Genomic DNA, 26,852 nt, shown 5'->3' with positions numbered 1-26,852 from the left:
CTACCACTGGTCTACACCACTGGACCTGTGGTGGGTTCATCAACACACAAATGCACAAGATAACTATTGTAAATCCATAGTCTTTTGTATGACATTACCCTAGAAAATATGTTTAATCTCTACAACAATTACTTCTGTGAGATGATGGTAAGATATTATGTTGTCTTCCTTCCAGAGGGTATGGCGCCAAAAGAAGAAGCCACTTTTACGCCAACAGAAGATTTCAAATTTCAGGAAGTCAGATTATTTTCTTGAAAATGTGCAGAGTACTAAAAGCAACCACCCTCCCATGCATAGCAGGCTAAAGAAGGCAGCATTCTGCATTGCCCGTTTGAGCAGGGAGAAACAGCAACTGATAGAGATGAACAACCACCTCAGAGGCCTGATTATCACTTCTGGACAGAAGGGTACAATAATAACACTCTCTAATACTGTAAATGATTCTTACTAACACCATTAAAATAAAGGACCAATAACAACAGAAATTCTGTTGACTTATATCATTTTAATATGAAAAAATGAAATAAACTGTCAAGAATATTCATTTTCAAGTAATGACAACTCTGGTTTAGGATTGGAGCCACCTCAAGGTGGATCCTATATTGGTATTAGTTTCTGTTGATTCTGTTACCACTGTTCAAGATATTTATCTGAAAGATGTAATCTGTTCGACATTAGAGGATATACTTGTGTGACTCTTGACTGCATTGCCCTGTTTTTAATGTTCACCATCTTTTTGTATTCTTATGTAGAGGGCTTTCCACGGAAGGACTTGTCCACCAAGTGTCTCAAACACAGAAATGACCACCTCACTGCTCTTGAGCAGTTGCAGTACCATCTCACCATGCAGGTGTGTAGTCTAATTCAGTCTTTTTCTGTTCATTTTTGACCACACAGTTGCTCCTTCTACCCAATCTTCTCTTCCATTCACATGTGACTTCAATCTTTCTTGTGTGTAACTTGTAAACAGTCCTGTCATATTATTGTTAGACATAATCATTGACCATTATTTCTTTGTTGTTTATCTTTCTTAATACTTTATCATTGAAACATTATTCATATCAAATTATTCATGTTCAGTCCGGACTCATTTTTTAAAATCATTTTTGAATATTCCTTCAACATTACTGCAGAGCAAAATCATTCATCAACATTGTCAATACTTGATGTTACTGTCAGGGAAATTCTTCCCCGTTCAATGATGAGAATAGCTAATTCTCTGAAGAATTACAGACATGGTGTCATGACTCTTTAGTATATGCGTCATGGAGAGAAAGCACCTTTGAGTGTTCTCTGACAGCAGTAAGATCTACTCAGCTTTTATACAGTTTAAAGCCCATCCAGACATTGACTTACATTTTACAACACCCAGATGTTCTACATGCTACTGTCTTTGGTGAGATTTCAGTCATGACTATCTTCCTGAGCTGCCTGTTAGGGTCAGTGGCCTGCCCCCAATATCTGGATAACCCTCCAGGTCAGGAGTTATAAATACCTTGGCCTTTTGCCACAGAGACTCCCAGAACTCTAATATAACAATTTCAGCCACGGTTACATTAAGCGTTATTATATAAATCATATGGGTTTTAAGTCTGTTTTCTTTGCTTGTCAAGATCATCTTGAGAAAGAGATATTTACTGTTTTTGGCATACATCCACATTGAACCCCTTGAGATTAAAGATAGACCAACATATTGTAGTTTTGTTGGGACTGGTTGATATTTTTGCAAATCAGTACACTGATAATTGAAATTTAAGTGGAAGAGATTTTAGCTGCAGGTTCTGATGGGTTTTTGATTTGTCCCGTGCAAGCAGCAGCTGAAACTTGGCAGAATGTAGTTGGTCAGTTAGTCAGTAATATTAGTACAAAAATTTGTATTAGATACATAAATAAAAGTAAGTAACAAACTAAAATATGAATTAGTAGAATATACACAAAATTACAATAAAAAAAAGGTAATTATTCAAAGAATGGATGGGCTTCAAGTGGCACAGAGAGTAGCGTTGTTGCTTCCCAGCCAGAAGGTCCCGGGTTCCTATTCGCCTAAGGCAGGGATTCCCAAATTAAGGCCCGCGGTCTCCACATTTGGCACGGCCCCCTGAACAGTAAAAAATGCCCATCCGACAAATTGGTCCCAGAGCTGATCAATCCAGGATTGAAATGGCAGTTTGCATTTTTAACAAACGTGACAGAAATGCTGAACAGCCTTAACTTGCAGCTACAAGGCCAGGGGAAACTCATTCGCGACATGTATTCCCACATAAAAGCATTTGAGGTGAAACTAGCGCTGGTTTTGGAACAAGTAAGAAAGCGTGGAAAGTGTGATGGGGAGATTTGTGAGGCAGTTTGATTGAAAGGAAATATCTCACTCTTGTGAATATTATTTTTGTAGCTTGCTATTTTACCAAATTGATTCAGGATTTCGAGAATTGGAGGAATTATAGTAATGGTATCAGAAAAGTACAGTAACAAGTCATTCACATAGAGGGAAAGTTTGTGAGTTTGTTCATTGCGCAGTATTTCAGAAAAATCATGTGATTGCCCAAGGGCAATGGCTAGCGGTTAAGTCACAGTGGTAAAAAGCAGGGGTAACAGTGGGAAACCTTGGCAGGTGCCTTTCCCTAAGGGGAAATATTCATAATGCTGACCGTTGGTAATTACACCAGCCCTTTCTGGAACTCCTGTTACATCAGAGGATGTAAAGGACAACTGTAACAGCAGCCCTTTCTGGAGCTAAGGTCCCCCCTTCCATCCACTCAACCCAGGAACGGAAGGCAGTGACGGCACTGAGTAACGACCAGAACATCACCATCCTTCCAGCAGACAAAGGAAGATGCACGGTAATACTGAACACAACAGGTTACCACTCAAGGTTATGTCTCTACTCAGCGACAGCACGACCTATGAGACCCTGAAGCGCGATCCAACCAGCAGCTACAAAAAGAAGGTTGTGGACTGTCTACAGAAGCTACAGGAGAAAACCATAAACCGCCTGCTCTACTATCGCCTGTACTCCTGTACCCCGGGGAAGCCATCCCATGCATTTATGGCTTCATCAAAATTCATAAAGAAGAAGCTCCCCTCAGACCCATTGTCAGCAGCATCAACTCCATCACATACAACATTGCCAAGCATGTTGCCACCATCTTGGCCCCACTAGTGGATAACAACTGTTGGGAATTTCCATTTTACAATGGATACGACCACAAAACGCATCTGCTTACACAAACATAGATAGCACAACATTTGTCTATCTAGTTCTTGTCTGTCACATAATTTTCCGAACACAAAAGTACAGCACAAGCACAGCACATAGATAACTGATACATGTGAGGCTGAGTCAGGCGACTGGTGACTCAAGGACAGTCTAACCCAAACACTATAAAGATCATAGCCAATGAACATTCGCAGCTCTTCTCCAGAGGTTTGTTGCTGCGTCTGTTGGAGAGCCCAGCGCTGTATCCTCACCAACTCGTAAACTGCTGAACTTCTTCAGTAAAGTCTTTTTGTAATACAATTTGTCTCATCATTGAAGATACACCTCTCAACTGAGCTAAAGCACCGAAGAACGTTTTGTTCAGAGCAAAATCCTAACACAACCCCTACCATATACAGAACTCCATTGACTTTATGGAAAAAGTGAGAGGACTGAGATTGGATACAGATGAGACAATGGTATCCCTACAACGTCACTTCCCTATTCTAACTCCCAAAAAGATTGTCTCAACAGATTAACCCAGGTGATGTGTCTCATACTAATGACCCTCATTAGTATACAAAGGTGAAACTCGCAAATGTAAAAAAGGAAGAAAGATTGCAAATATAAAAAAGGAGGAAAATTATTTTGCTTTTTTGCTTTTGATGTGTTTTTTATTTACAATTTCATCTTGCATATGTGCAACATTAAGTTGTAATTTGTATGGTATTAAGTTTTACTTGTTCTACATTTCATGTTTGACCAAAACTTGCTTGGGTCTATATGAAAAAATTCATATATGAATTTTTTTTTCAATAAATATCAATGTTGGACAGAAAATGTGTCCAAGTTTTAAATTTTGGCCCACTGTTTATTTGAGTTTGCCACACCTGTATGTGGTTTACCTTAAGAACCTGTAGGGTAGCCTGAATTCCATGTTATCTTCTAAAAATGATGGAGAAAGAAGAGCCATACCACTACAACCAAGTTCTGCCTGTGAGGAAGTTCAGTTGTCTGTTGATATTGACATGTGATGAGGCCTGTTGTTGTTAACCAAGATGTTAAGGATAGACTGTTGTTGATTGTGGCCTGTTAATGGATACTTGCAACTGATGATTGCATGTTGTTAATGGTTGTCTGCTGATGTTGATGGAGGTATTTCAGTCATGGGCTTTGGTTGATGATAAACTGTTGATAGTGGGCTGTTGATGTGGCATGTGATGGTGGCATGGTGTTGCATTGATGATAACTTGTTGATATATTAAAGTCATCCAAAACCAGTGATTTTCAAAATATTGGGTTTTACCTCTTGCAGGCCAAAAGAGCACTTCATGGGAGGTGCAAGACGAGAAAAAAGTAAAGAAAACATCAGTGAAATAGACATTAGAGGCTGCGCTACAAGTATTCTAGGGCATCTTATAGATCAGGGGTATTTCAATTGCATGAAAGTTATGGACGTCTGGTTATAAAAATTTCCTCTTAGTAAAAGGTCCGAACCCAAGTTGAGTTTGTGTCTTATAGTCGGCCCCTATATCCACACTATCATTTATTATCAATTTTCAATCAATTTGATTGAGTGCACAGCTAGCTCTTTTACCTCACCATAAATAAAAGTAGACCCAGGCAAATAAATTTCAAACCATTATACAGTATTTGAAAAACACACAAACCTCAGAATTAAATATAAAGTGCAAAACAAGGTGAATAATCCTTTTACTTGTAAATTAAAGATGTCCCAGTCCAAAGAACTGAAGGCCTACACTTCAAGTAAAAAAACATTCACATGTTCAGAAAGCATGAATAAAAACTGGCTCTTTTAGGGAAAAATGCAAACACAACTTTCTTCATGAGAGAAAGGGTCATGTGGCCTGCCAGTAATTTACTTGTGCACAAGGTTACTTGTGTACAAGGTGTGCACAGAGCACACCTTGACTGTTTTGGAAAGCTCCCACTATTTGGCACAGCCCCCCTCTTTTCCCACCATAACAAGGTGGTGGAAAATGAGAGGGTGGTGGTCTCTGTTATCTGTGGTGACAGAGACCACCCGCTTCAGATCTATGCCCCTTTGTCAGCATTTTATTGCTGCATACATGACCCCTCCTCTTGTGTCTTAGTGGTGTTTCACCCACCAAAGAGCTCCTTGTTTTTGTGAAGGAACCTGACACACACAAAAGCTGGACATACCAGGAACATCTGTAGACTCATCAATGGCCACACATATGCATGGTACCCTGAATAACTGCATCAAGCTGTTAATATTTCTTATTTTCTGGTTGCTGTTGAAGTTGACATCAGGATTAGTTTGATTTTTCCACACATGTCATCTTTCTGTTTTCCATCAAATAATGTCTCAACAACAGCGTTTAAGCACTTATTCACAACTGTCCCATCGCTTAAAGATTTTTTATGTTGCCCCCAAATCCACTATGCCTTTAGTGAACATTTGTTTGCATTTTTCTTGGTTATTTTGTCCTCAGCTCGGACTTCAGGAGATAACTTTGCACAAAAGCTCTGTGCTTTATTTTGTAGTGGCGCTTCACGTTACAATGTGTAATTAATGCTACGTGTTCGGAGCATATGAGGCACGAGGGTTTTGAACTGCCTGACGGAAGAAGAAACATAAATTTCTCCGTCCACTCATTGTTAACCAGCAGGTTTCCTCATTAACCTCTCTTCATTTGGAGCAAGAAATGCTGTCCTCACTGTCTCCCTTCCTCTGTGCTCAGAAGATGGGAGACAGAGCAGTAGGAGCGGAAAGCAAGCTGTCTCACTTCCTGGTGCGCTGACAGAGCAGGTAAACAAACAATCTGATTGGCTGAACTGAGTGGAGCTATTACCGTATTAACTGGAGGAGCAGCGCCTGTCGTCTGGAGCCACGACTGTCAGAACAAATTTTCCAAGAAATTTTACTCTCGTGAATTTATCATTGAGTGGTCACGGGTCCAGACAGAACCATCACACAATCCAGATCCAGTGACGCGGTCTGCCATTTCGTGACCCCTGTTATAGACGATGTAAGCTCCTCCTCTTGCTGGCACTCCGTCTTCTTCTTTTCCTTTCGGCTTTTCCCTTCAGGGGTCGCCACAGCGAATCAATTGCCTCCATCTAACCCTGTCCTTTGCATCCTCTTCTCTCACACCAACTACCTTCATGTCCTCTTTCACTACATCCATAAACCTCCTCTTTGGTCTTCCTCTAGCCCTCCTGCCTGGCAGTTCAAAACTCAGCATCCTCCTAACAATATATTCACTATCTCTGGACATGTCCAAACTATCTCAGTCTGGCCTCTCTGACTTTATCTCCAAAACTTCTAACATGAGCTGTCCCTCTGATGTACTCATTCCTGATCCTATCCTTCCTGGTCACTCCCAGAGAGAACCTCAGTATCTTCATCTCTGCCACCTCCAGCTCTGTCTCCTGTGTTTTCCTCAGTGACACTGTCTCTAGACCAAACAACTGGTCTCACCACAGTTTTGTACACCTTTCCTTTCATTTTAGCTGAAACTCTTCTATCACACATCACACCTGACACTTTTCTCCACCCGTTCCGTCCTGCCTATACACGCTTCTTCACCTCTTATCCAGACTCTCCATTGCTCTGGACTGTTGACCTTAAGTACCTAAAATCCTACACCTTCTTCATCTCTTCTCCCTGTAACCGCACTCTTCCTCCTGGATCCCTCTCATTCACACAAATGTATTTTGTCTTACTGCGGCTAATCTTCATTCCTCTCCTTTCCAGGACCAACCTCCACCTCTCTAGCTACTCCTCCACCTGTTCCCTGCTCTCGCTGCAGATCACAATGTCATCTGCAAACATCATAGTCCATGGAGATTCCTGTCTAACCTCGTCTGTCAGCCTCTCCATCACCATAGCAAACAAGAAGGGGCTCAGAGCTGATCCCTGATGCAGTCCCACCTCCACCTTGAACTCCTCTGTCACACCTACAGCACACCTCACCACTGTCTTACAGTCCTCATACAGCACATGTCCTTCACCGCTCTAACATACTTCTCTGCCACTCCAGACTTCCTCATAAAATACCACAGTTCCTCTCTTAGCACCCTGTCATAAGCTTTCTCCAGATCTACAAAAACACAATGTAGCTCTGTTTGGCCTTCTTTGTACTTCTCTATCAACATCCTCAAAGCAAATACTGCACCTGTAGTACTCTTTTAAAGATTAAAGATTAGAGCACACTTTATGGTCCACACAAACGGGGGAAATTATCTTCACACTCCTGTTTTCCATGCATATATACAGGTATATGTGTTAGTAGCACAGCACACAGAAACACTGTATACAGGCCCCTGTAAACACACTAGGGGCCTGCTGGCATGCAATCAATCACACATGATTAATAATTACACATGACTGGGGGAGGCGGAGTGATGGGTCGCAACTTCGGGGTGCGCCCCAATGAGCATCTTGTGGAGGGGGAGGGGGCGGTGCCTTGCTCAAGGGTGCCTCTGCAGTGGCTGGGAGGTGAGCTGAGGCCCCCACTGTCAGCTCACACCCCGAAGATGTCCGGCGGGATTCGAACCACCAATGGCTGGGCGATGACTGGTCTTAAGACGTTTGCTCTACCGCTGAGCCACTGCCGCCCCGGCATGGAATCATACTGGCATGAAACCATACTGCTGCTCACAAATGCTGACTTCTGCCCTTAGTCTAGCTTCAACTACTCTTTCCCGTAACTTCATTGTATGGCTCATCAGCGTTATTCCTCTGTAGTTGCCACAACTCTGCACATCTCCCTTGTTCTAAAAAATGGGCACCAGCACACTTCTCCTCCATTCTTCAGGCATCTTCTCACTATCTAAGATCCTGTTGAACAACCCAGTCAGAAACTCTACTGCCACCTCTCCTAGACACTTCCATACCTCTACAGGTATATCATCAGGACCGACTGCCTTTCCACTCTTCATCCTCTTCAGTGCCCTCCTCACTTCGTCCTGACTAATCTTTGCTACTTCCTGGTCCACAACAGTCACCTCTTCTAGTCTTTGTTCTCTCTCATTTTCCACGTTCATCAACTCTTCAAAGTACCCCTTCCATCTTCCCATCACACTACTGGCACCTGTCAATAGACTTCCGTCCCTATCCTTTATCACCCTAACCTGCTGCACGTCCTTCCCATCTCTGTCTCTCTGTCTTGCCAATCTGTATAGATCAGTCTCTTTCCCTCCTTACTGTCCAACCTAGCATACAAGTCATCATAAGCCCCTTGTTTGCCCTTTGCTACCTCTACTTTCACCTTATGCTGCATCTCCCTGTACTCCTGTCTACTCTCCTCAGTCCTCTTAGTGTCCCACTTCTTCTTAGCTAACCTCTTTCGCTGTATACACTCCTGTACCTCCTCATTCCACCACCAAGTCTCCTTATCTACTTTCCTTCCAGATGACACACCGAGTACTCTCCTACCCATCTCCCTGATCACATTAGCTGTAGTTTTCCAGTCATTTGGAAGCACCTCCTGGCCTCCCAGAGCCTGTCTTAACTCCTTCCTAAAAGTCATGCAACACTCTTCCTTTTTTAGCTTCCACCATTTCGTCTTCTGCTCTGCCTTTTCCCTTTTCATCTTCCTCACCACCAGAGTCATCCTGCACACCACCATCCTATGCTGTTTGGCTACATTCTCACCTACCACTACTTTGCAGTCACTGATTTCCTTCAGGTTACACTGTTTACACAAGATGTAATCTACTTGAGTGCTTATCCCACCACTCTTATAGGACATCCTATGTTCCTGCCTCTCCTGGAAGAAAGTATTCACTATAGCCATTTCCATCCTTTTTGCAAAGTCAACTACCATCTGTCCTTCTGCGTTCCTCTCCTGGATACCAAACCTGCCCATCACCTCCTCATCACCTCTGTTTCCTGCACCCAACATGTCCATTGAAGTCTGCACCAATGACAACTCTCTCGCTTCTAGGTATGCTCTGCATCACTTTGTCAAATTCCAGCCAGAATTTCTCCTTCTCCAGCTCACATCCTACCTGTGGAGCATACCCACTAACAACACTGAACATCACACTTTCTATTTCTAGCTTCAGGCTCATCACTCTATCTGACACTCTTTTTACCTCCAGGATATTCCTGACAAACTCCTCCTTCAAGATAACTCCTACTCCATTTCATTTCATATCTACGCCATGATAGAACTATTTGAACCCTGCTCCTAAAGTTCTAGCCTTGCTACCTTTCCACCTGGTCTCCTGGACACACAGTTTGTCTACTTTCCTCCTCTGCATCATGTCAACCACCTCTCTACCTTTTCCTGTCATAGTTCCAACATTCAATGTCCCTACTCTCAGTCCTATACTCTTGGCGTTCCTCTTGTCTCTCTTCCTACGAACACACTCTCCTCCTCTCCTTCTTCGACCAACAGTAGTCCAATTTCCACCGGCACCCTGTAGGTCAACAGCGCCGATGGCGGTCGTTGTTAACCTGGGCCGCGACCGATCCAGTGTGGAAGTCGTAGGTTTGATTCACATCTTTGATTTGGCAAAAGTTTTATGCTGGATGCCCTTCCTGATGCCGGATGCTCTTCCTGACACTCCATATTGGCGGGATAGACAGAGCGTAGTATCAATTGCAGGATCATCAGCTGGGAACATCTGTCTTTGATGTGTCGCCCTTTTCATCCCAGAACACCTCAAGGTGGTCTCTCTACTGTCCACTACAGATGAACTCTAACGAATTATGATGTACAATGCCCGGCAGGAGCATCTGTCTCCCTGAGCCATGTCTGACCTCGGCTGCATTCCGTCTGTCTCATGACTGGGAGTCGCCTGTGAAGCTAAGAAGCTTTGTCTCCCCCAGACTCCAACTGTGGGCTCTTGTCAACCATAGACATCTTGATGTAGTCTCAGCTATCGCTACTAAATCCCCAATGGCTCTCTGCAGTTGTCGGGGTCCCAAAACCATCTTCTGCAATAGGTACCGCAGTGATGTTGCAGGGAAACAAAAAATATATAGTGTACCTAACACTATGGCAACAGTACTCAAGTCACGCACACAGATAGAATAGACAGTCTTCCATGAGATCTGTTGGATTCACTATGGGTTGCTGCCACACTGTCCTCCACTTCCTCCTTTGTACATGTCAGTCTCCTGCTTTTTGGTTTTCCAAAAATGTCGGCTGTAAACCAGAGGGGATTATTAAAGAAAGCTTTTCTCTGTCGTCATTTCTTTCTCTGCTCTTTCTGGCTAATCCAGCCTTTCAAAGCTAGGTTAGAATTTTCCATAGTTCTGAACTTACCTTGTTCAGGCTCGTTGCTCCTCAGTGTCTGCTTTCCTTCACCTTTCCTTGAGGGTCCTCAATTTTTTCAGCAATTCTGTGATTTGGGCGCTGTCTCCTACTATGGTCTGAAGGTGGCTTGGCTGTTTGGTCTTCCTTCACACCAACGGTATTTTGGAATGCGTGATACACACATTGCAACATGGTCTTCATCTTCTTAGTTGCATCTAATTTCAGGACGCTTTCCAGAGTGACACTCAAATCTTCATCCAATTGCCCCTAAAGGATACTGCTGGTGGTAAATTCAGTGGAGGTTTTCTCCTGAAGCCTTCTTGACTCTCGCATTCACTCCCTCTTGTGCTGTTAGCTGGTTCAGCAGAGAGGCCCAGGGCACTGTGGTTTACATCCTGGTCCATGGCCTCCATCAGCTGACAAGCAATGCTAGTGAACTCAGAGATAGGCCCCGTCCACACGATGACGGATTTTTTGAAAACACAACTTTTCTGTTGCGTTTACGCCTTCCGTCCACACGACAATGCAGATATCCGGAACGAAAACACAGCTTTTTAAAAACGTTGGCCGAGGTGGATTTTTTAAAAAACGCTGGGTCTGCGTTGTCGTGTGGATGGCCTATCCGCGACTTTTTAAAAACGCTGACGTCTTGCCTGCTACGAAAACCGCTGTGACGTCATATTTATGGGCCCGCGTGTTGTGACAACAAAACATGGAGGATTCCTATTGGATAAAATTTGACTCAATACTGCCACCACATGGTTTGGCATGCTTATAGCCATCTTCGAAAACGCACTGGTGCGTTTACGTGTGGACAGAGATTTTTTTGAAAACGCTGTCATGTGGACGCAAATCATTTTCAATGCGTTTTTAAAAAGTTCCGTTTTTAAAAAAATCCGTCATCGTGTGGACGGGGCCATAGTCTGTGTCATAGCAAACTCATTCAATGAAGTTGCATTGAGCTGAAAATACATGCAAATGTTAAAAAAAAAAGTTTTACAAAATAGTATTTCATTCCAAAAACATATTTAAAGTATTTAAATGTTTGAATGTTCACATCAAATGCATTGAACATTCACCAAAACAAAGAACACATTAGAATGTATATGTTCATATTCAAATGTTTATAAATGAGTTTATAAGGATATAATATCTCTTAAAATATTAAGAGAAAGACATGTTTAAAATACAGTATCCAAATATTTAAGTTACATGTTTTAATCAAATGGACAGCAATTTTTGTCATGTTTTCATAAAAAAATGAAGCAGTCGGGGGGTTTTTTTTGGTGTGTTTGTTTTTATGCACGTGAGTATGGTTGTGTTAGTGTATGTGCTGGGTGTGTTTTTTGTTTTGTTTGTCTTTGAATTGAGGCCCATAATGTTTATGGAATAATTTCTTTGTGCCTAAAGGAGCTGCAGCACGGTCTGAAACAGAGGACTTCCACTTCAGCTGAGCAGTTCCTCCCTATGACCAATAAGCAATGTCCAACCACAAAACTGACTATCAACACTGAGTTCCAGGAGATCGACAGTCCTCAGGTATCAGCAGATAGTATGTAGGCAAAGACATCCAAGGTCCTCCTCACTTTGTCATTTCTGTTGATACCAACTGTATCACAGTGAAATTGTTGATTCTTTAGAATGTAGCGGAAATGACCTGGGGCATCATGTACAAACACTTGCTTTGATTTCCTACAGAAATTCAGTGTACACTCAAATCCAGAAGACAGCATATGCAGAAAAATATTCAGATGTATTAACCTGGATGCAAATCATATTTAAATGAGCCATGCACCTGGGTTTCCCCTCTGTATGCTGTCAGAAAATTAGTACAGCAACACATGCAAAAGAAGAAAGGTGTAAAGTGTGTCTGCTTGAGGCTGTCAATGCTCCTGGGTCAGAGGAGCACACACATGCAAATGTGAAAAAGAGGTGGCCCAACACTGATGTGAAGCAAAAGATGGCTGCACAGTCACTGCAATTGTAGGTAGCACTGCCCTCTCTGGGCCAGTAAGCGCACATGTGGGGGACTATGATTGCATTAGATTATACCTATTTGTGTATATCACAAAAAATGTGTTCATACAGCAGCCTGCTCACAGATGTTCAAGCGTAAATAGATAATGATCCCAAATTAAATGCAGAATGTATAGTTTATTTGTTCAGAATGAATCTTTGGAATGTAAATATAAACAAGCCGGGATGTCAAAGAGGTTAAATGAAAGACTGTCTCATGTATAATTACTCAATTTATTATTTTAAAACAGGGAAGAGGACACAGTCACAACCATGTGCCACAGACTCCACTGTCTCCAGAGACGCCGGGGACAGTGGAGGAATAGGCGGCATAAATGATCGCATATATCAACTGACAGACATGCACACAAATATTAGTGAATCAAAGCACTGTTTTATAAGTGAATTCTGTGTCCTCGCCTCTTTTATATGGTTGAAATAAAATGTTGCCTGGTTATGAATGGCCGGCTGGATAGGATGCACATTCATGGGTCTGGCTTCTGGTTTGTCTGGTGGGGAGATGTGCTGCTCTGGCAGTGGAATGGCATGCCAGTGTACCACATTGCGGAAGACGCTGCACATTGCGGTACATCTTCTCAGGACTGTACACTAGCATATCCCCAGTCCTGTCAAGGCAGCACCACTGTCCCTTCAGCATACCAATTGTCCCCTCAAAGACTGATGGACCACAAGAAATTACGTCATAATACCTTTACTCCTGTCCAGTCTGAGAATTACATGTAGTCCTCAACCTACACACACAATTGGTTCCGAGAGGCTGTTTGTACAATTACAATTACAAAAACAATTACAGGACATAAAAGCAACACATAAAACAAATAAAATACTGTAATACTGTAATGTAACTTTTGCATTTCTACCTCTGTTGAATTAATTTTATCTTCGGGGGGTGCAGAGGCTAAGCCAAGCTTTAAGCCACTGAGGTATTCTACTGCACTCATGTGAATGATGCACTGATGGTAATCTTGGTAATCACAAGTCCAACACGCCTCTCTGTGCTTGATTACTCTGTTTTATTTCGATTAATGTTTTTAGTTTTACTCGACCAATAGTTAACATCAAAGAGCAAAACATTGAGACTTCAGAGTTCAATGTTCAGCGGTCACAAAATGCTTAATGCGTCCGGCAAGGAAGCTAACCCTGCCAACACTGCATTGAACGTATGCCTACCTGAGCACAAATTATCCCCAAGGGACCCAGTACAGTGGTCTCTTACGAATGTCTCTACTTACCAAATTTTCTACTTACAAAATTTCTCAGCAGGAAAATGTCACCTCTAGTTACGAAAGAAATTTTGACTTACGAAAGGTAAAAATACAGTATGTGCTGATACTCGCAGCTCCCTCAGGTTCCTGAACCCAACATTCTCATAGCTGTTCTGCCATTAGCTATTACCTAGTATCTTCCTGGCATCCCATGGCTAAGAGGGACCTCTATGTGGAGCTAGATCGGTGTTTATGCAGGGTCCTCGTCATTCTGCCCTCGACCCGTGAGGTGTTCTGATAGTTTTGCGCAAATATATTGTATTAACTTTTTGAATTCGCTACAGACCCCAAGAAAGTGACGGAGAAAAGAGGAAAAGAAAAGACGAAGAGAAGAGTTTTTTTTGTCCATACAAACAAAGCAAGAGATAATAGAAAAGCATGAAAAAGGGATGCGTTTGGTTGGTCTCGCCAAAGAATATGGCCATAATTCATCTTCAATCGCCACGTTATTAGAACAAAAGGAAGTTTAAGGTGTTTAAGGCATCGCGTAGGTGGTTCGAGAAGTTCAAAAGGAGTTCCAGGAACCACACGTGATTAATGAATTCCGTGATCGAGCAACAAACTTCCACGATCAAGTGACAGTCTTATTATTTACAGGAATTTAAACGTTTTACGAACCCTCCCCATACTGATATTAAACCCCCTTCTATCTGTATTACCTTTTCCCACACTGATTGACTGTTTAAAGCACTTTTGTGTCTCACTTAAGTCCGAGCGCACTTTCGGATGCCGTCAGCCAATAGAATGTGCGTATGGTATCACGTGACTGCCTACCAAAAATCAGCGATGCGGTGAAGTCGCGAGCGTTAATGCGCAAATGCGCGAGGGTGCACTGTATATGTAATTGATTTCACATTTACTTATGATAACAGTTTCCCAGCATCCCCTCTGAGTGTCACCAAATGATCAATAGCTGTAGAAATGTTCGTTTGCCAGACATGAAGTTCTAATGAGGCACCGCAAGTTTACACAATCATGTTACTTTTGATACATACAGTACATTTACTTTGATACATACATTGATACAACTTTGCTGTAAATAAAAGCGTGAGCCATGTTTTTGTGCATACACATGCTTTGTTCCTGTGGCCCTGATCATCCAAAGCATCAGTGCCAACAGCATATGTAAATTTGTTTTTTGATGATCTTATACATCTTAGTGTGAGAAATATGCAAACAAAGAAGAAATCAGGAATTGGACGTTTTCACAGAACTGTATCTTACATATTACAGACACTTGTCATACACAATAAAAAAGTGGGAATGAACACTATAGATGCACAATTGTTAATCTCATTGAATGTTATCAGCTGTGAATGACCAATCACACAAGAACAACACTCCGTCTGCAGAGATTTTTAGGTGCCAAATGGACATTTACATGAAAACCAGGATCCAGGAGGACACTTCATTGTTTTTTCTTTTATCTGTCACTTGCTTTGATGTTTTGGGCTGACCATTATAGTGTCAAAATATATTTCTAATTTTTCAGTTCCTGTTTAGATAATATCTGTAGCTGCAGACACTTCACACTGACCAAGATAAATACTCCTCAAGCAAGTTCACCTTTTTCTTCTGTAGAATTCTAAGAAAAACATCGAGAACACTCAGCTCAGAGGGTCATGGAGCAGCCTGGAAGAGGGTCCACAACCTCACTCATGCATGTCCAAGTCTCCACTGTCATCAGAAGAATCACTGCCATCATTAAAACATCTATGGAAGATGATGGACTGTGGATTCAGTACATCCACATTCTCTGAAGGTAGCTGTTCCAGATAAGTAGGAATTAACTACTACCAAAATGTCCTGGAGAAGGATTATGTTGTGTCTATAAAAAAAAACCTAAAATTTTGTTCATATTGTATTTCGATCACCATGCAATGAGCTGGCATCTTATCCAGAGTGTACCCTGCCTTTCACCCATAGCTAGCTGGAATAGACTCCAGCAGAATCCCATGACCAGCAAGGCAGTTAAATGGTTGTAGAGTAGATGATCACAATTGTCTCATCTACAACAAAATGGATAGATGGGTCGATTCCTGCCTAAAATTCCTGCTATTACCTCTGAAGTCAGAACAGAGCTTCCTCTGTGTAGACTATAGTGTTTTTATATCAAGTCAGACCTATGCATCAATTTTCAGTATCAGTACCATTAAGGACCATTTAGGAGAATATTTTGGTAAATTTTGGTCAGATCACCTAAATGAAAAGAATAGCAGTAACCCCTGGTGGCTTAGTGACTTCACAGATATAAAAAGATGGTGTAACAGGTTTATACTCACATTATCAGAATCTGTCAAGTCTCAGGCCACATACAAAATGTCCTGGATACAAAATGTAGCTCCTGTGGCCATGTGGATTCAGCAATTGTTATTTTAATTCATGTTTGGGGGGCCTCTGCAGGCTGCAGGGCTCAAAACACCTGCTGGCTGTATCTCTTAGCCTCAGGCTGGAATGAAGGTGGATCACATCCATCAATTATGAGACTCAGATTTCATTGTTGTGTCTGTTACAAGTAGTTCATCAAATCAGTGGGAAAAGACTTCTGTTTTAGTGGCAGTATACAGTGCCTTGCGAAAGTATGACACCCCCCCCCCCCGCAACAACTTTTTGAAATTTTGCCACATTTCTGGCTTCAAACTTAAAGATAACAAACTGAAAATTTTTTCATGAATCAACAACATGTGAGACACAATCGTGAAGTGGAACAAAATTTATTCAACATTATATATTGTGTTTACAAATAAAAAACTGAAAAGTAGTATGTGCAAAAATATTGTTCCCCTATTCTCTCAGCTCAGCTGAACAAGTTCTCTGAGGACTTCTGAATGATCCAATGTTGACCTAAATGACAACAATGACAAACAAAAATGTGTCATTTGGTCTCACCTTTTTCACATCCTACTATATAATGTTGAATAAATTTGGTTCCACTTCACGATTGTGTCTCACATGTTGTTGGTTCTTGAAAAATATTTTCAGTTTGTTATCTTTAAGTTTGAAGCCTGAAATGTGGAAAAATTTCAACACGTTTTTTTGGGGGCCAATACTTGGGCAAAGCACTGTATCTATAGATGATCACTTTCATAGTGATTGGATTGGTCATGGTCTGATATTGCATAAGCTGTGGCTGCAGTAGCTGTCAACTGTCCAGGGAACACTTTCTCAATCAGAACAACTTCCAGAACAAGCTGATAAACAGTCAACTATATATTGCGAAACCAGGCAAACAAAGACTTTGGGATTAATGGTAGATACTGAAAAGAGGTGATTACAGACATTAAACAGATAAAGAGCGTTGTGCACAATTGAAAAATGGAAAAAGTACAAATTTAATCTCTGTGTGATGTTCATGTGCATCAAAGTTCACTTACAAATTGGGAACCATAGATTCATGAAATATGTCATTTATACAAATGTGTGCACCTGAGGAAATATTTTATGATGTATTATACTGAAGTACTATAAACCACCCTGGACTTGCACCAGGATCCATGTTTGCATGAAAACGGACTGGATCATTTGCCAATATTCTCTGCCAAAAATTTCCTAACATGGATAATTCTGGTTTCCTGGAAAATTTGTCATTTGTAGCAGTAATTGAAGTTGCTCCTCTTGATCTGCACACTGTAGGTGGTGAAGGCGAGATGAGCAAGAAGGATGCAGTGGATTCTGGTGGTGCTGGAGACCAGATGATGGTGAATGGTATCAGTGCCCCCATCCATAGCCAGCCAACAACTGTGGTACAACTGAGGAGACACCCCTCTTCAACACCATCGAACACTACCAAGTTCAGAAGACTTGGAGCCCAGAGCAGGATAAGAAATTATAATGTTAAAGACTGACACAAGAACAACCACTTTACAGAAGTAAACTTTAAAGAAGCAAACTGGAGAAATTCTTTGACACATAAAATTCAATGTTAGATGACGTATTTTCCTATTTTATATCCTATCTCAGTGTCAGAGCTCATGTTTCAAAGCATTGAATCAGACCCTGATGAAAGGTTACTCAAGGCGGTTCTACATTTTTTAAATCTTCTTTTTCTTTGGCCCGTCTTCTGCATCCTCTTCTCCCACACCAACTACCTTCATGTCCTCTTTCATTACATCCATAAACCTCCTCTTTGGTCTTCCTCTAGACCTCCTGCCCGGCAGTTCAAAACTCAGCGTCCGTCTACCAATACATTCACTATCTCTCCTCTGGAAATGTCCAAACCATCTGAGTCTAGCCTCTCTGAGTTTATCTCCACAACCTCTATATTTTTTATATGACTGTTGAAAATTAACCTTTTGACTTCCTGTGTGCAAAGAAATAGTTCCAGTGTCAGACTGTTCTCACTGTATCTTACAGTGCAACAGTAACTCATTAAGACATACAGTACATGCTGAAGTCAGCCCAGACAGTCACATAAGGTTGTGAATGAACCTCTGGTGGGGTTCACGGTTAAATGCTTACCATGAACAACAATGTCTGGAATTTTATGTAGTAACATTAAACATCAGTTTTCCATCAACTTAATTTTTATGAAACAAACTAGGCTGGGACATAAATCAGTAGAATAAAACTATGTGATCAGCAGTATTATTACACTTAGTGTATCAGGTGATCTGTCTGTCTCTATTGATCCTGGGTCACTGTGTGCTTTCTTATCACTGCCCAGTAGGTCACTGGAATTTCTTTACTACATGGTGAAGATGACGCTGTGAACTTCAGTAACCACAGCAGCAGGCAGCAGTCTGGCCTGCGTCATCCCTTTTTACCCGCCTCTTAATCAGCCTATCCCCCAACAGCAGATGCCCTCCTATTCTTATTGGCAGAAGATGTTCCTTCCCGCTTTGTTATTGGCTGATAAATACGTCAGTAAAATTTATTCACTGTGCGCATGTAGGCATGTTGATCTTGCCGTAAAGAAAACAGATGTCTGAGTACAACATGAAAATACAGAGTTGGCTTACATTTAAAATTGTTATTATACCTAGAATGGAGGGTGTGTGAGTGTTGAAGAAACAATAAATGTTATGATCTGCATGTGGTGTGATGCCACCCAGTAGAATAGGTTCATGCCTGTCTGGTGAAGCTGTTTCAAACCTATAGAAAGATTTCTTCTGCTCCTTTCTATAGTCGCAACTATAGAAAATATTTAATTTTCATAAATTGAATTCATTTTGCTATGTGGCTCTTATTATTATTATTATTATTATTATTATTATTATTATTATTATTATTATTATTATTATTATTATTATTATTATTATTATCATTATTATTATTATCATCATCATCATCATCATCAGCATCACTGTTGTCAATGATCTTTTTCAGGAAAGGCCTTACTTGTTTCAACACAATGAATCCACATGCTGCACGAATTGCAACAATAATAAAAGTTATGCAAAACTGACCTGCCTGCAGCCTATACTTGTCACTCACTGAAAATATTTGGAGCATAATGTAATATGAAATACAAATGTGGCCGCAAGAGGGCACAAGCCATCGTCTTATTGTGCCGGTCCCAAGCCCGGATAAATACAGAGGGTTGTGTCAGAAAGGGCATCTGACGTAAAACTTTTGCCAAATCAAATATGCGAATCAAATCTATGACTTCCATACCAGATTGGTCGAGGCCCGGGTTAACAATGACTGCCATTGGTGCTGTTCACCTACAGGGTGCCGTTGGAAACTGGACCACTGTTGGTCGAAGAAGGAGAGGAGGAAAGTGTTCATAGGAAAAGAGAAAAAAGGAATAGAGTATAGAACTGAGAGTAGATAGATAGATAGATAGATAGATAGATAGATAGATAGATAGATAGATAGATAGATAGATAGATAGATAGATAGGCAGGCAGGCAGGCAGGCAGGCAGGCAGGCAGACAGACAGACAGACAGACAGACAGACAGACAGACAGATAGATACATAGACAGACAGACAGATACTTTAATAATCCCGGAGGAAATTGTATAAAGGGACGTATAATTGTATATAGGGAAGTTGAATGTTGGAACTATGACAGGAAAAGGTAGAGAGTTGAATGGCATGATTCAGAAGAGGAAGGTAGACATACTGTGTGTCCAGGAGACCAGGTGGAAAGGTAGCAAGATTAGAAGTTTAGGAGCAGGGTTCAAGTCGCTCTATCATGGTGTAGATAGAGCATGGAGTGTAGATGTAGCATCAGGGATCAGCTCTGAGTCCCTTCTTGTTCGCTATGGTGATGGACAGGCTGACAGAAGAGGTTAGAAAGGAATTTCCATGGACTATGATGTTTGCAGATGACATTGTGAACTATAGTGAGAGCAGGGAACAGGTGGAGGAGAAGCTAGAGAGGTGGAGGTCTGTCCTGGAAAGGAGAGGAATGAAGGTTAGCCGCAGTAAGACAGAGTACATGTGTGTGAATGAGAGGGCCCTAAGTGGAAGAGTGAGGTTACAGGGAGAAGAGACCAAGAAGGTGGAGGATTTTAAGTACTTAGGGTTAACAGTCTATAGCAATGGAGAGGTGGAAAAGAGGTGAAGAAGCGTGTACAGGCAGGACGGAACGGGTGGAGAAAAGTGTCAGGTGTGATGCGTGATAGAAGAGTTTCAGCTAAAATGAAAGGAAAGGTGTACAAAACTGTGGTGAGACCAGCGATGTTGTTTGGTCTAGAGACAGTTTCACTGAGGAAAACACAGGAGACAGAGCTGGAGGTAGCAGAGATGAAGATGCTGAGGTTCTCTCTGGGAGTGACCAGGAAGGATAGGATCAGGAAGTACCTAAAAATGACAGCACATGTTAGAGGTTTTGGAGATAAAGTCAGAGAGACCAGACTGAGATGGTTTGAATATGTCCAGAGGAGTATATATTATATACTCAATTGAGTGTATATATATGTGTGTGTGTGTGTGTGTGTGTGTGTGTGTGTGTGTGTGTGTGTGTGTGTGTGTGTGTGTGTGTGTGTGTGTGTGTGTGTGTGTGTGTGTGTGTGTGTGTGTGTGTGTGTGTGTGTGTGTGTGATAGAAGAGTTTCAGCTAAAATGAAAGGAAAGGTGTACAAAACTGTGGTGAGACCAGCGATGTTGTTTGGTCTAGAGACAGTGTCACTGAGGAAAAGACAGGAGACAGAGCTGGAGGTAGCAGAGATGAAGATGCTGAGGTTCTCTCTGGGAGTGACCAGGAAGTATAGGATCAGGAATGAGTACATCAGAGCTCATGTTAGAGGTTTTGGAGACAAAGTCAGAGAGGCCAGACTGAGATGGTTTGGACATGTCAGGAGATAGTGAATATATTGGTAGAAGGATGCTGAGTTTTGAACTGCCAGGCAGGAGGCCTAGAGGAAGACCAAAGAGGAGGTTTTGGACATAGTGAGAGAGGACATGAAGGTAGTTGGTGTGAGAGAAGAGGATGCAGAAGACAGGGTTAGATGGAGGCAAGTGATTCGGTGTGGGGACCCCTGAAGGGAAAAAACGAAAGGAGAAGATGTAATTTGAAATACAAAAGACTGTAAACCCTAGAGCAGCTGAATTCCTCCTTCGTGAACCAATGGGAATCATTCCACTTTACAATGACAACTATTGTTCTCCTTGTCTCCCAAATGCTTCCAGAGAGTTATCACAAGAAGAAAGGGTGAATGCAGGCGTACTACACACAACCTAACTTTGTGAAATGCTTTGCTGACATCAAATTTTAACCAAGGATGCAGATTTCAGTGTTAAAATTTTGTTTCAATATTTTAAAAAGTTTTTCTTTATGCTCTTTTCTGTCACATATGAAGACTCGGTGATTTACAGATCGTTGCATTCTGTTTTTATTTGATTTTACACAACGTCTTGCCTTTTGGGGGATGGGATTGTAGACTACAGGGCATTATTTCATGGTGTCATTTAATTGTCAACATGCTTTTGACTAAAAGAACAGCCTTTGAAGCAGAGTTACACCAACAAATTATGATGAAAAGTCTAAGCCGTTGATGTTCATATAAGTAACATACATGGGTGTTGCGTGACAATGCAGAATATATATATGTGACATAAAGAAATCCACGACGTGGGACGTCTTCACGCGGTGCTCCCGGTGATGAACTGCAGTAACCTCTTCTGCCTGCTGTGAATGTGGGCGGCGAACCTATGAGTCAGAGCCGACTCCGGAGCCAGGCCTCCTCTCTCATTGGACTGTGCGGCCCAGACAAACTGTCAGACCATGTGGCGTGGCTAGGCAGGATGTGAAAGACACAGTCCATCACAGAAACCCTACAAGAAGCAGCAAGGCTAACGTTGCTCACACAGATACGGGGAGAACCGATACGCCAACTCTGTTCAGCCGCATAACGAGGACCGACACCGGACCGGCACCAAACGACAAGCCGCACAGACGAGCCGTCGAGACTCCGGGCTGACGTTATTCACGGACAACGCAGGTGAACCCAGGTCAGCTTCTACATCGGCTCTTCTTCTCTCTTCGACTCGCTGCAGATCTGAGATCTGTTTCCTCCTCGTGATGGATCAAATCCAACAAGCTGTAATCAGTCGTTCTGGTTCAATTTATTCAGAGATATTCGATATATGGCATGATTATAGATCGAAACGGTGTCGATTAGAGAGAGTTGAACTGGATTTGTTTGTCTCGGAATGGAGTGTCTGTGACGCCCAGGTGGGAGCTGTTGGTGCTGATAACACGTCTGTCTGGGAATACAAGGTTAAAATACTACATTTGAATATCAGTGTTTAAATACTAATTTTAAAACATGCACGTTAATATCAATTTTAGAATAGTAATATAAAAACACTGAAATTCCTATGTTTACATGCTAATGTTACAATAATAAAGTAAAATGCCAATTTCACAAAACCATTACATACTAATGTAAGAATACTACATTAAAATAAGAATGATAAATAGCAATGTTAAGATGTTGCTACAGAATCTCAATATTAAAAAACTAAAGTATAACAGAAATGCTGAAGCACTAGTGTTTAAACACTAAAGTAAAAGCAGAATGGGATGACTGGATTCTTTGGTGACCACTCAGGAATACGTTCTACAGCTGTTGTCTGTGAACTCAGTTTGTTCCTGTTCCACTAGTGATGCCTGAAACTCTGTTGTGTAAAAAGCGAGTAGCAGATAAACTTTTCATCCATCTTGCTGTAGACAGCCACTCATCTGCCTTGCTGGTCACAGGTGTTGCAGGAGGATATCCCAGCTTGCTACAAGCAAGAGGTGTGGTACACTCCTGATGCATCGTGGGACCACTCATAGACACACTCACGTGTGCATTCACACCTATGGACAATTCAGAGTGATCAATTCAACTAAATTATATTTTTGGAGATGTGAGGAAGCCAGTGAACCTAGAGAGAATCCACATTAGTAGAGCATCCAAACTCTGAACAGAAAGGAATTCAACCTGGAACCAGCTGTGCTACCCCCTGTGCTATTGTGATGCCCCTGGCAGATAAACCACATCCAAAAATGGCACCTCGGAGCTCATTGAAAATGGACTGAGGGGATTTAAAATCTGTTCTGTGGTCTGAGGAGTCAGTTTGAAATTCTCCTTTAGAAAACATGGCTGCTATAGATATGGGGGTATTAGTGTGCACGAGTGACCAGCACATGTGAAGGCTCCAATAATGCTGAACCATCATTTTTATGCAGGCTTTGGAGGCTTTCAAGTACGCCCTCTGCAGGGCTTGTATAGCAATCACACCAGTTACTTTTGATGATGTTGTCAACAAAATAAGACCTAGTGAAGGAAATGCACTTTAATAAGTGCAGATTAACAGAGCCCTGGGCTGGATGTCCAACCTGATATAGCAGCCCAGTGCTATCTTCTTCTTCTTTTCCTTTCGGCTTTTCCCTTCAGGGATCGCCACAGCAAATCAATTGCCTCCATCTAACCCTGTCCTTTGCATCCTCTTCTCTCACACCAACTACCTTCATGTCTTCCCTCATTACATCCATAAACCCCCTCTTTGGTCTTCCTCTAGGCCTCCTGCCTGGCAGTTCAAAACTCTGCATCCTTCTACCAATATATTCACTATCTCTCCTCTGGACATGTCCAAACCATCTCAGTCTGGCCTCTCTGACTTTATCTCCAAAACTTCTAACATGTGCTGTCCCTCTGATGTACTCATTCCTGATCCTATCCTTTCTGGTCACTCCCAGAGAGAACCTCAGCATCTTCATCTCTGCTACCTCCAGCTCTGTCTCCTGTCTTTTCCTCAGTGAAACTGTCTCTAGACCAAACAACATTGCTGGTCTCACCACAGTTTTGTACACCTTTCCTTTCATTTTAGCTGAAACTCTTCTATCACACATCACACCTGACACTTTCCTCCACCCGTTCTATCCTGTCTGTACATGCTTCGTCACCTCTTTTCCAGACTCTCCATTGCTCTGGACTGTTGACCCTAAGTACTTAAAATCCTCCACCTTCTTGATCTCTTCTCCCTGTTACCTCACTCTTCCACTTGGGTCCCTCTCATTCACACACATGTACTCTGTCTTACTGCAGCTAATCTTCATTCCTCTCCTTTCCAGGACAAACCTCCACCTCTCTAGCTACTCCTCCACCTGTTCCCTGCTCTCGCTGCATATCACAATGTCATCTGCAAACATCATAGTCCATGGACATTCCTGTCTAACCTCTTCTGTCAGCCTGTCCATCACCATAGCAAACAAGAAGGGGCTCAGAGCTGATCCTTGATGCAATCCCACCTCCACCTATCCTCCACCTTGAACTCCTCTGTCACACCTACAGCACACCTCACCACTGTCTTACAGTCCTCATACATGTCCTGCACTGCTCTAACATACTTCTCTGCCACTCCAGACTTCCTCATACAATACCACAGTCCTTCTCTGGGCACCCTCTCATAAGCTTTCTCCAGATCTACAAAAACACAATGCAGCTCCCTCTGGCCTTCTCTGTACTTCTCTATCAACGTCCACAAAGCAAATACTTCATCTGTAGTACTCTTTTTTTTGGCATGAAACCATACAGCTGCTCACAAATGTTCACTTCTACCCTTAGTCTAGCTTCCACTACTCTTTCCCATAACTCCATTGTATGGCTCATCAGCTTTATTCGTCTGTAGTTGCCACAACTCTGCACATCTCCCTTGTTCTTAAAAATGGGCACCAGCACACTTCTCCTCCATTCCTCAGGCATCTTCTCACTATCTAAGATCCTGTTGAACAACCCAGTCAGAAACTCTACTGCCACCTCTCCTAGACACTTCCATACCTCTACAGGTATATCATCAGGACCGACTGTCTTTCCACTCTTCATCCTCTTCAGGGCCCTCCTCACTTCATTCTGACTAATCTTTGCTACTTCCTGGTCCACAACAGTCACCTCTTCTAGTCTTTGTTCTCTCTCATTTTCCACGTTCATCAACTCTTCAAAGTACTCTTTCCATCTTCCCATCACACTGCTGGCACCTGTCAATAGACTTCCGTCCCTATCCTTTATCACCCTAACCTGCTGCAGAGCCTTCCCATCTCTGTCTCTCTGTCTTGCCAATCTGTATATATCAGTCTCTTTCTCTCCTTACTGTCCAACCTAGCATACAAGTCATCATAAGCCCCTTGTTTGCCCTTTGCTACCTCTACTTTCACCTTATGCTGCATCTCCCTGTACTCCTGTCTACTCTCCTCAGTCCTCTTAGTGTCCCACTTCTTCTTAGCTAACCTCTTTTGCTGTATACACTCCTGTACCTCCTCATTCCACCACCAAGTCTCCTTATCTACTTCCAGATGACACACCAAGTACTCTTACCTGTCTCCCTGATCACATTAGCTGTAGTTTTCTAGTCATCTGGGAGCACCTCCTGACCACCCAGAGCCTGTCTTAACTCCTTCCTAAAAGTCATGCAACACTCTTCCTTTTTTAGCTTCCACCATTTCGTCTTCTGCTCTACCTTTGCCCTCTTCATCTTCCTCACCACCAGTCATCCTACACACCACCATCCTATGCTGTTTGGCTGCCCTCTTGCCTACCGCTACTTTGCAGTCACTGATCTCCTTCAGGTTACACCGTCTACACAAGATGTAGTCTACCTGTGTGCTCCTACCACCATTCTTATAGGCCATTCTATGTTCCTGCCTCTTCTGGAAGAAAGTATTCACTACAGCCATTTCCATCCTTTTTGCAAAGTCATTTACCATTTGTCCTTCTGTGTTCCTCTCCTGGATACCAAACCTGCCCATCACCTCCTCATCACCTCTGTTTCCTGCACCAACATGTCCATTGAAGTCTGCTCCAATGACAACTCTCTCACTTCTAGGCATGCTCTGCATCACTTCATCAAAGTCCGACCAGAATTTCTCCTTCTCCTCCAACTCACATCCTACCTGTGGAGCAACCCACTAACAACATTGAACATCACACCTTCTATTTCTAGCTTCAGGCTCATCACTCTATCTGACACTCTTTTTACCTCCAGGACATTCCTAACAAACTCCTCCTTCAAGATAACTCCTACTCCATTTCTCTTCCTATCTACACCATGGTAGAACAACTTGAACCCTGCTCCTAAAGTTCGAGCCTTGCTACCTTTCCACCTGGTCTCCTGCACACACAGTATGTTTTCCCTCCTCCTCTGCATCATGTCAGCCAACTTTCTACCTTTTCCTGTCATAGTTCCAACATTCTTGGCGCTCCTCTTCTCTTTCTTCGAGGGAACACAATTTCCTCCTCTCCTTCTTCGACCAACAGTAATCCAATTTCCACCGGCGCCCTGTAGCTCTACAGCACCGATGGCGGTCGTTGTTAACCCGGGCCTCGACCGTTCTGGTATGGAAGTCATAGGTTTGATTCGCATCTTTGATTTGGCAAAAGTTTTACGCCGATGCCCTTCCTGACGCAACCCTCTGTATTTATCCGGGCTTGGGACCGGCACAATAAGACACTGGCTTGTGTCCTCTTGCGGCTACATTCATAGCAGCCTAGTGCTATAATAGGTAAGAATCTGGGTTAGGGAAGGCTACACATTATACAGGGGGTCCTACATTAGGTTTAATCCAGAGTCGTTCTGTGGCAGAAACCGGGTCAGTTCATGAGTTATAGGAAACGTTGGGAGAGTTTTTCAGACCACCTACTGTTCAAATAGTACAAACGGTATATCCTG

The 26,852-nt window shown here is 42.3% G+C and overlaps 2 protein-coding genes across 5 annotated transcripts in view; both read left to right on the top strand.

Annotated features, from left to right (window-relative positions):
* Positions 1 to 19,113, top strand: part of ccdc57 (coiled-coil domain containing 57) — a 75,428-nt gene extending 56,315 nt beyond the window's left edge. For all 3 annotated transcript variants that reach the window (XM_068304111.1, XM_068304112.1, XM_068304113.1), the window contains 5 exons: positions 176 to 407; positions 753 to 850; positions 11,863 to 11,991; positions 15,336 to 15,516; positions 17,388 to 19,113. In XM_068304111.1, coding sequence (XP_068160212.1) covers positions 176 to 407; positions 753 to 850; positions 11,863 to 11,991; positions 15,336 to 15,516; positions 17,388 to 17,599 — 852 coding nt within the window. In that variant the 3' untranslated portion in view covers positions 17,600 to 19,113. The remainder of the gene's footprint in view (positions 1 to 175; positions 408 to 752; positions 851 to 11,862; positions 11,992 to 15,335; positions 15,517 to 17,387) is intronic.
* Positions 19,114 to 21,931: 2,818 nt separating this feature from the next.
* The window catches only part of fasn (fatty acid synthase), a 64,446-nt gene continuing 59,525 nt past the window's right edge, over positions 21,932 to 26,852 (top strand). The window contains exon 1 of one of the 2 annotated variants that reach the window (XM_068343579.1): positions 21,932 to 22,141. The gene's annotated coding sequence lies outside the window, so the exon portion shown is untranslated. Of the gene's footprint in view, positions 22,152 to 26,852 lie in introns of both variants that reach the window. The other variant, XM_068343578.1, reaches the window with a different exon arrangement.

This window comes from Antennarius striatus, chromosome 20 (genome assembly GCF_040054535.1).
Source record: "Antennarius striatus isolate MH-2024 chromosome 20, ASM4005453v1, whole genome shotgun sequence".
NCBI classification, from domain to species: Eukaryota; Metazoa; Chordata; class Actinopteri; order Lophiiformes; family Antennariidae; genus Antennarius; species Antennarius striatus.
This window is presented reverse-complemented; position numbering and strand designations above follow the sequence as displayed.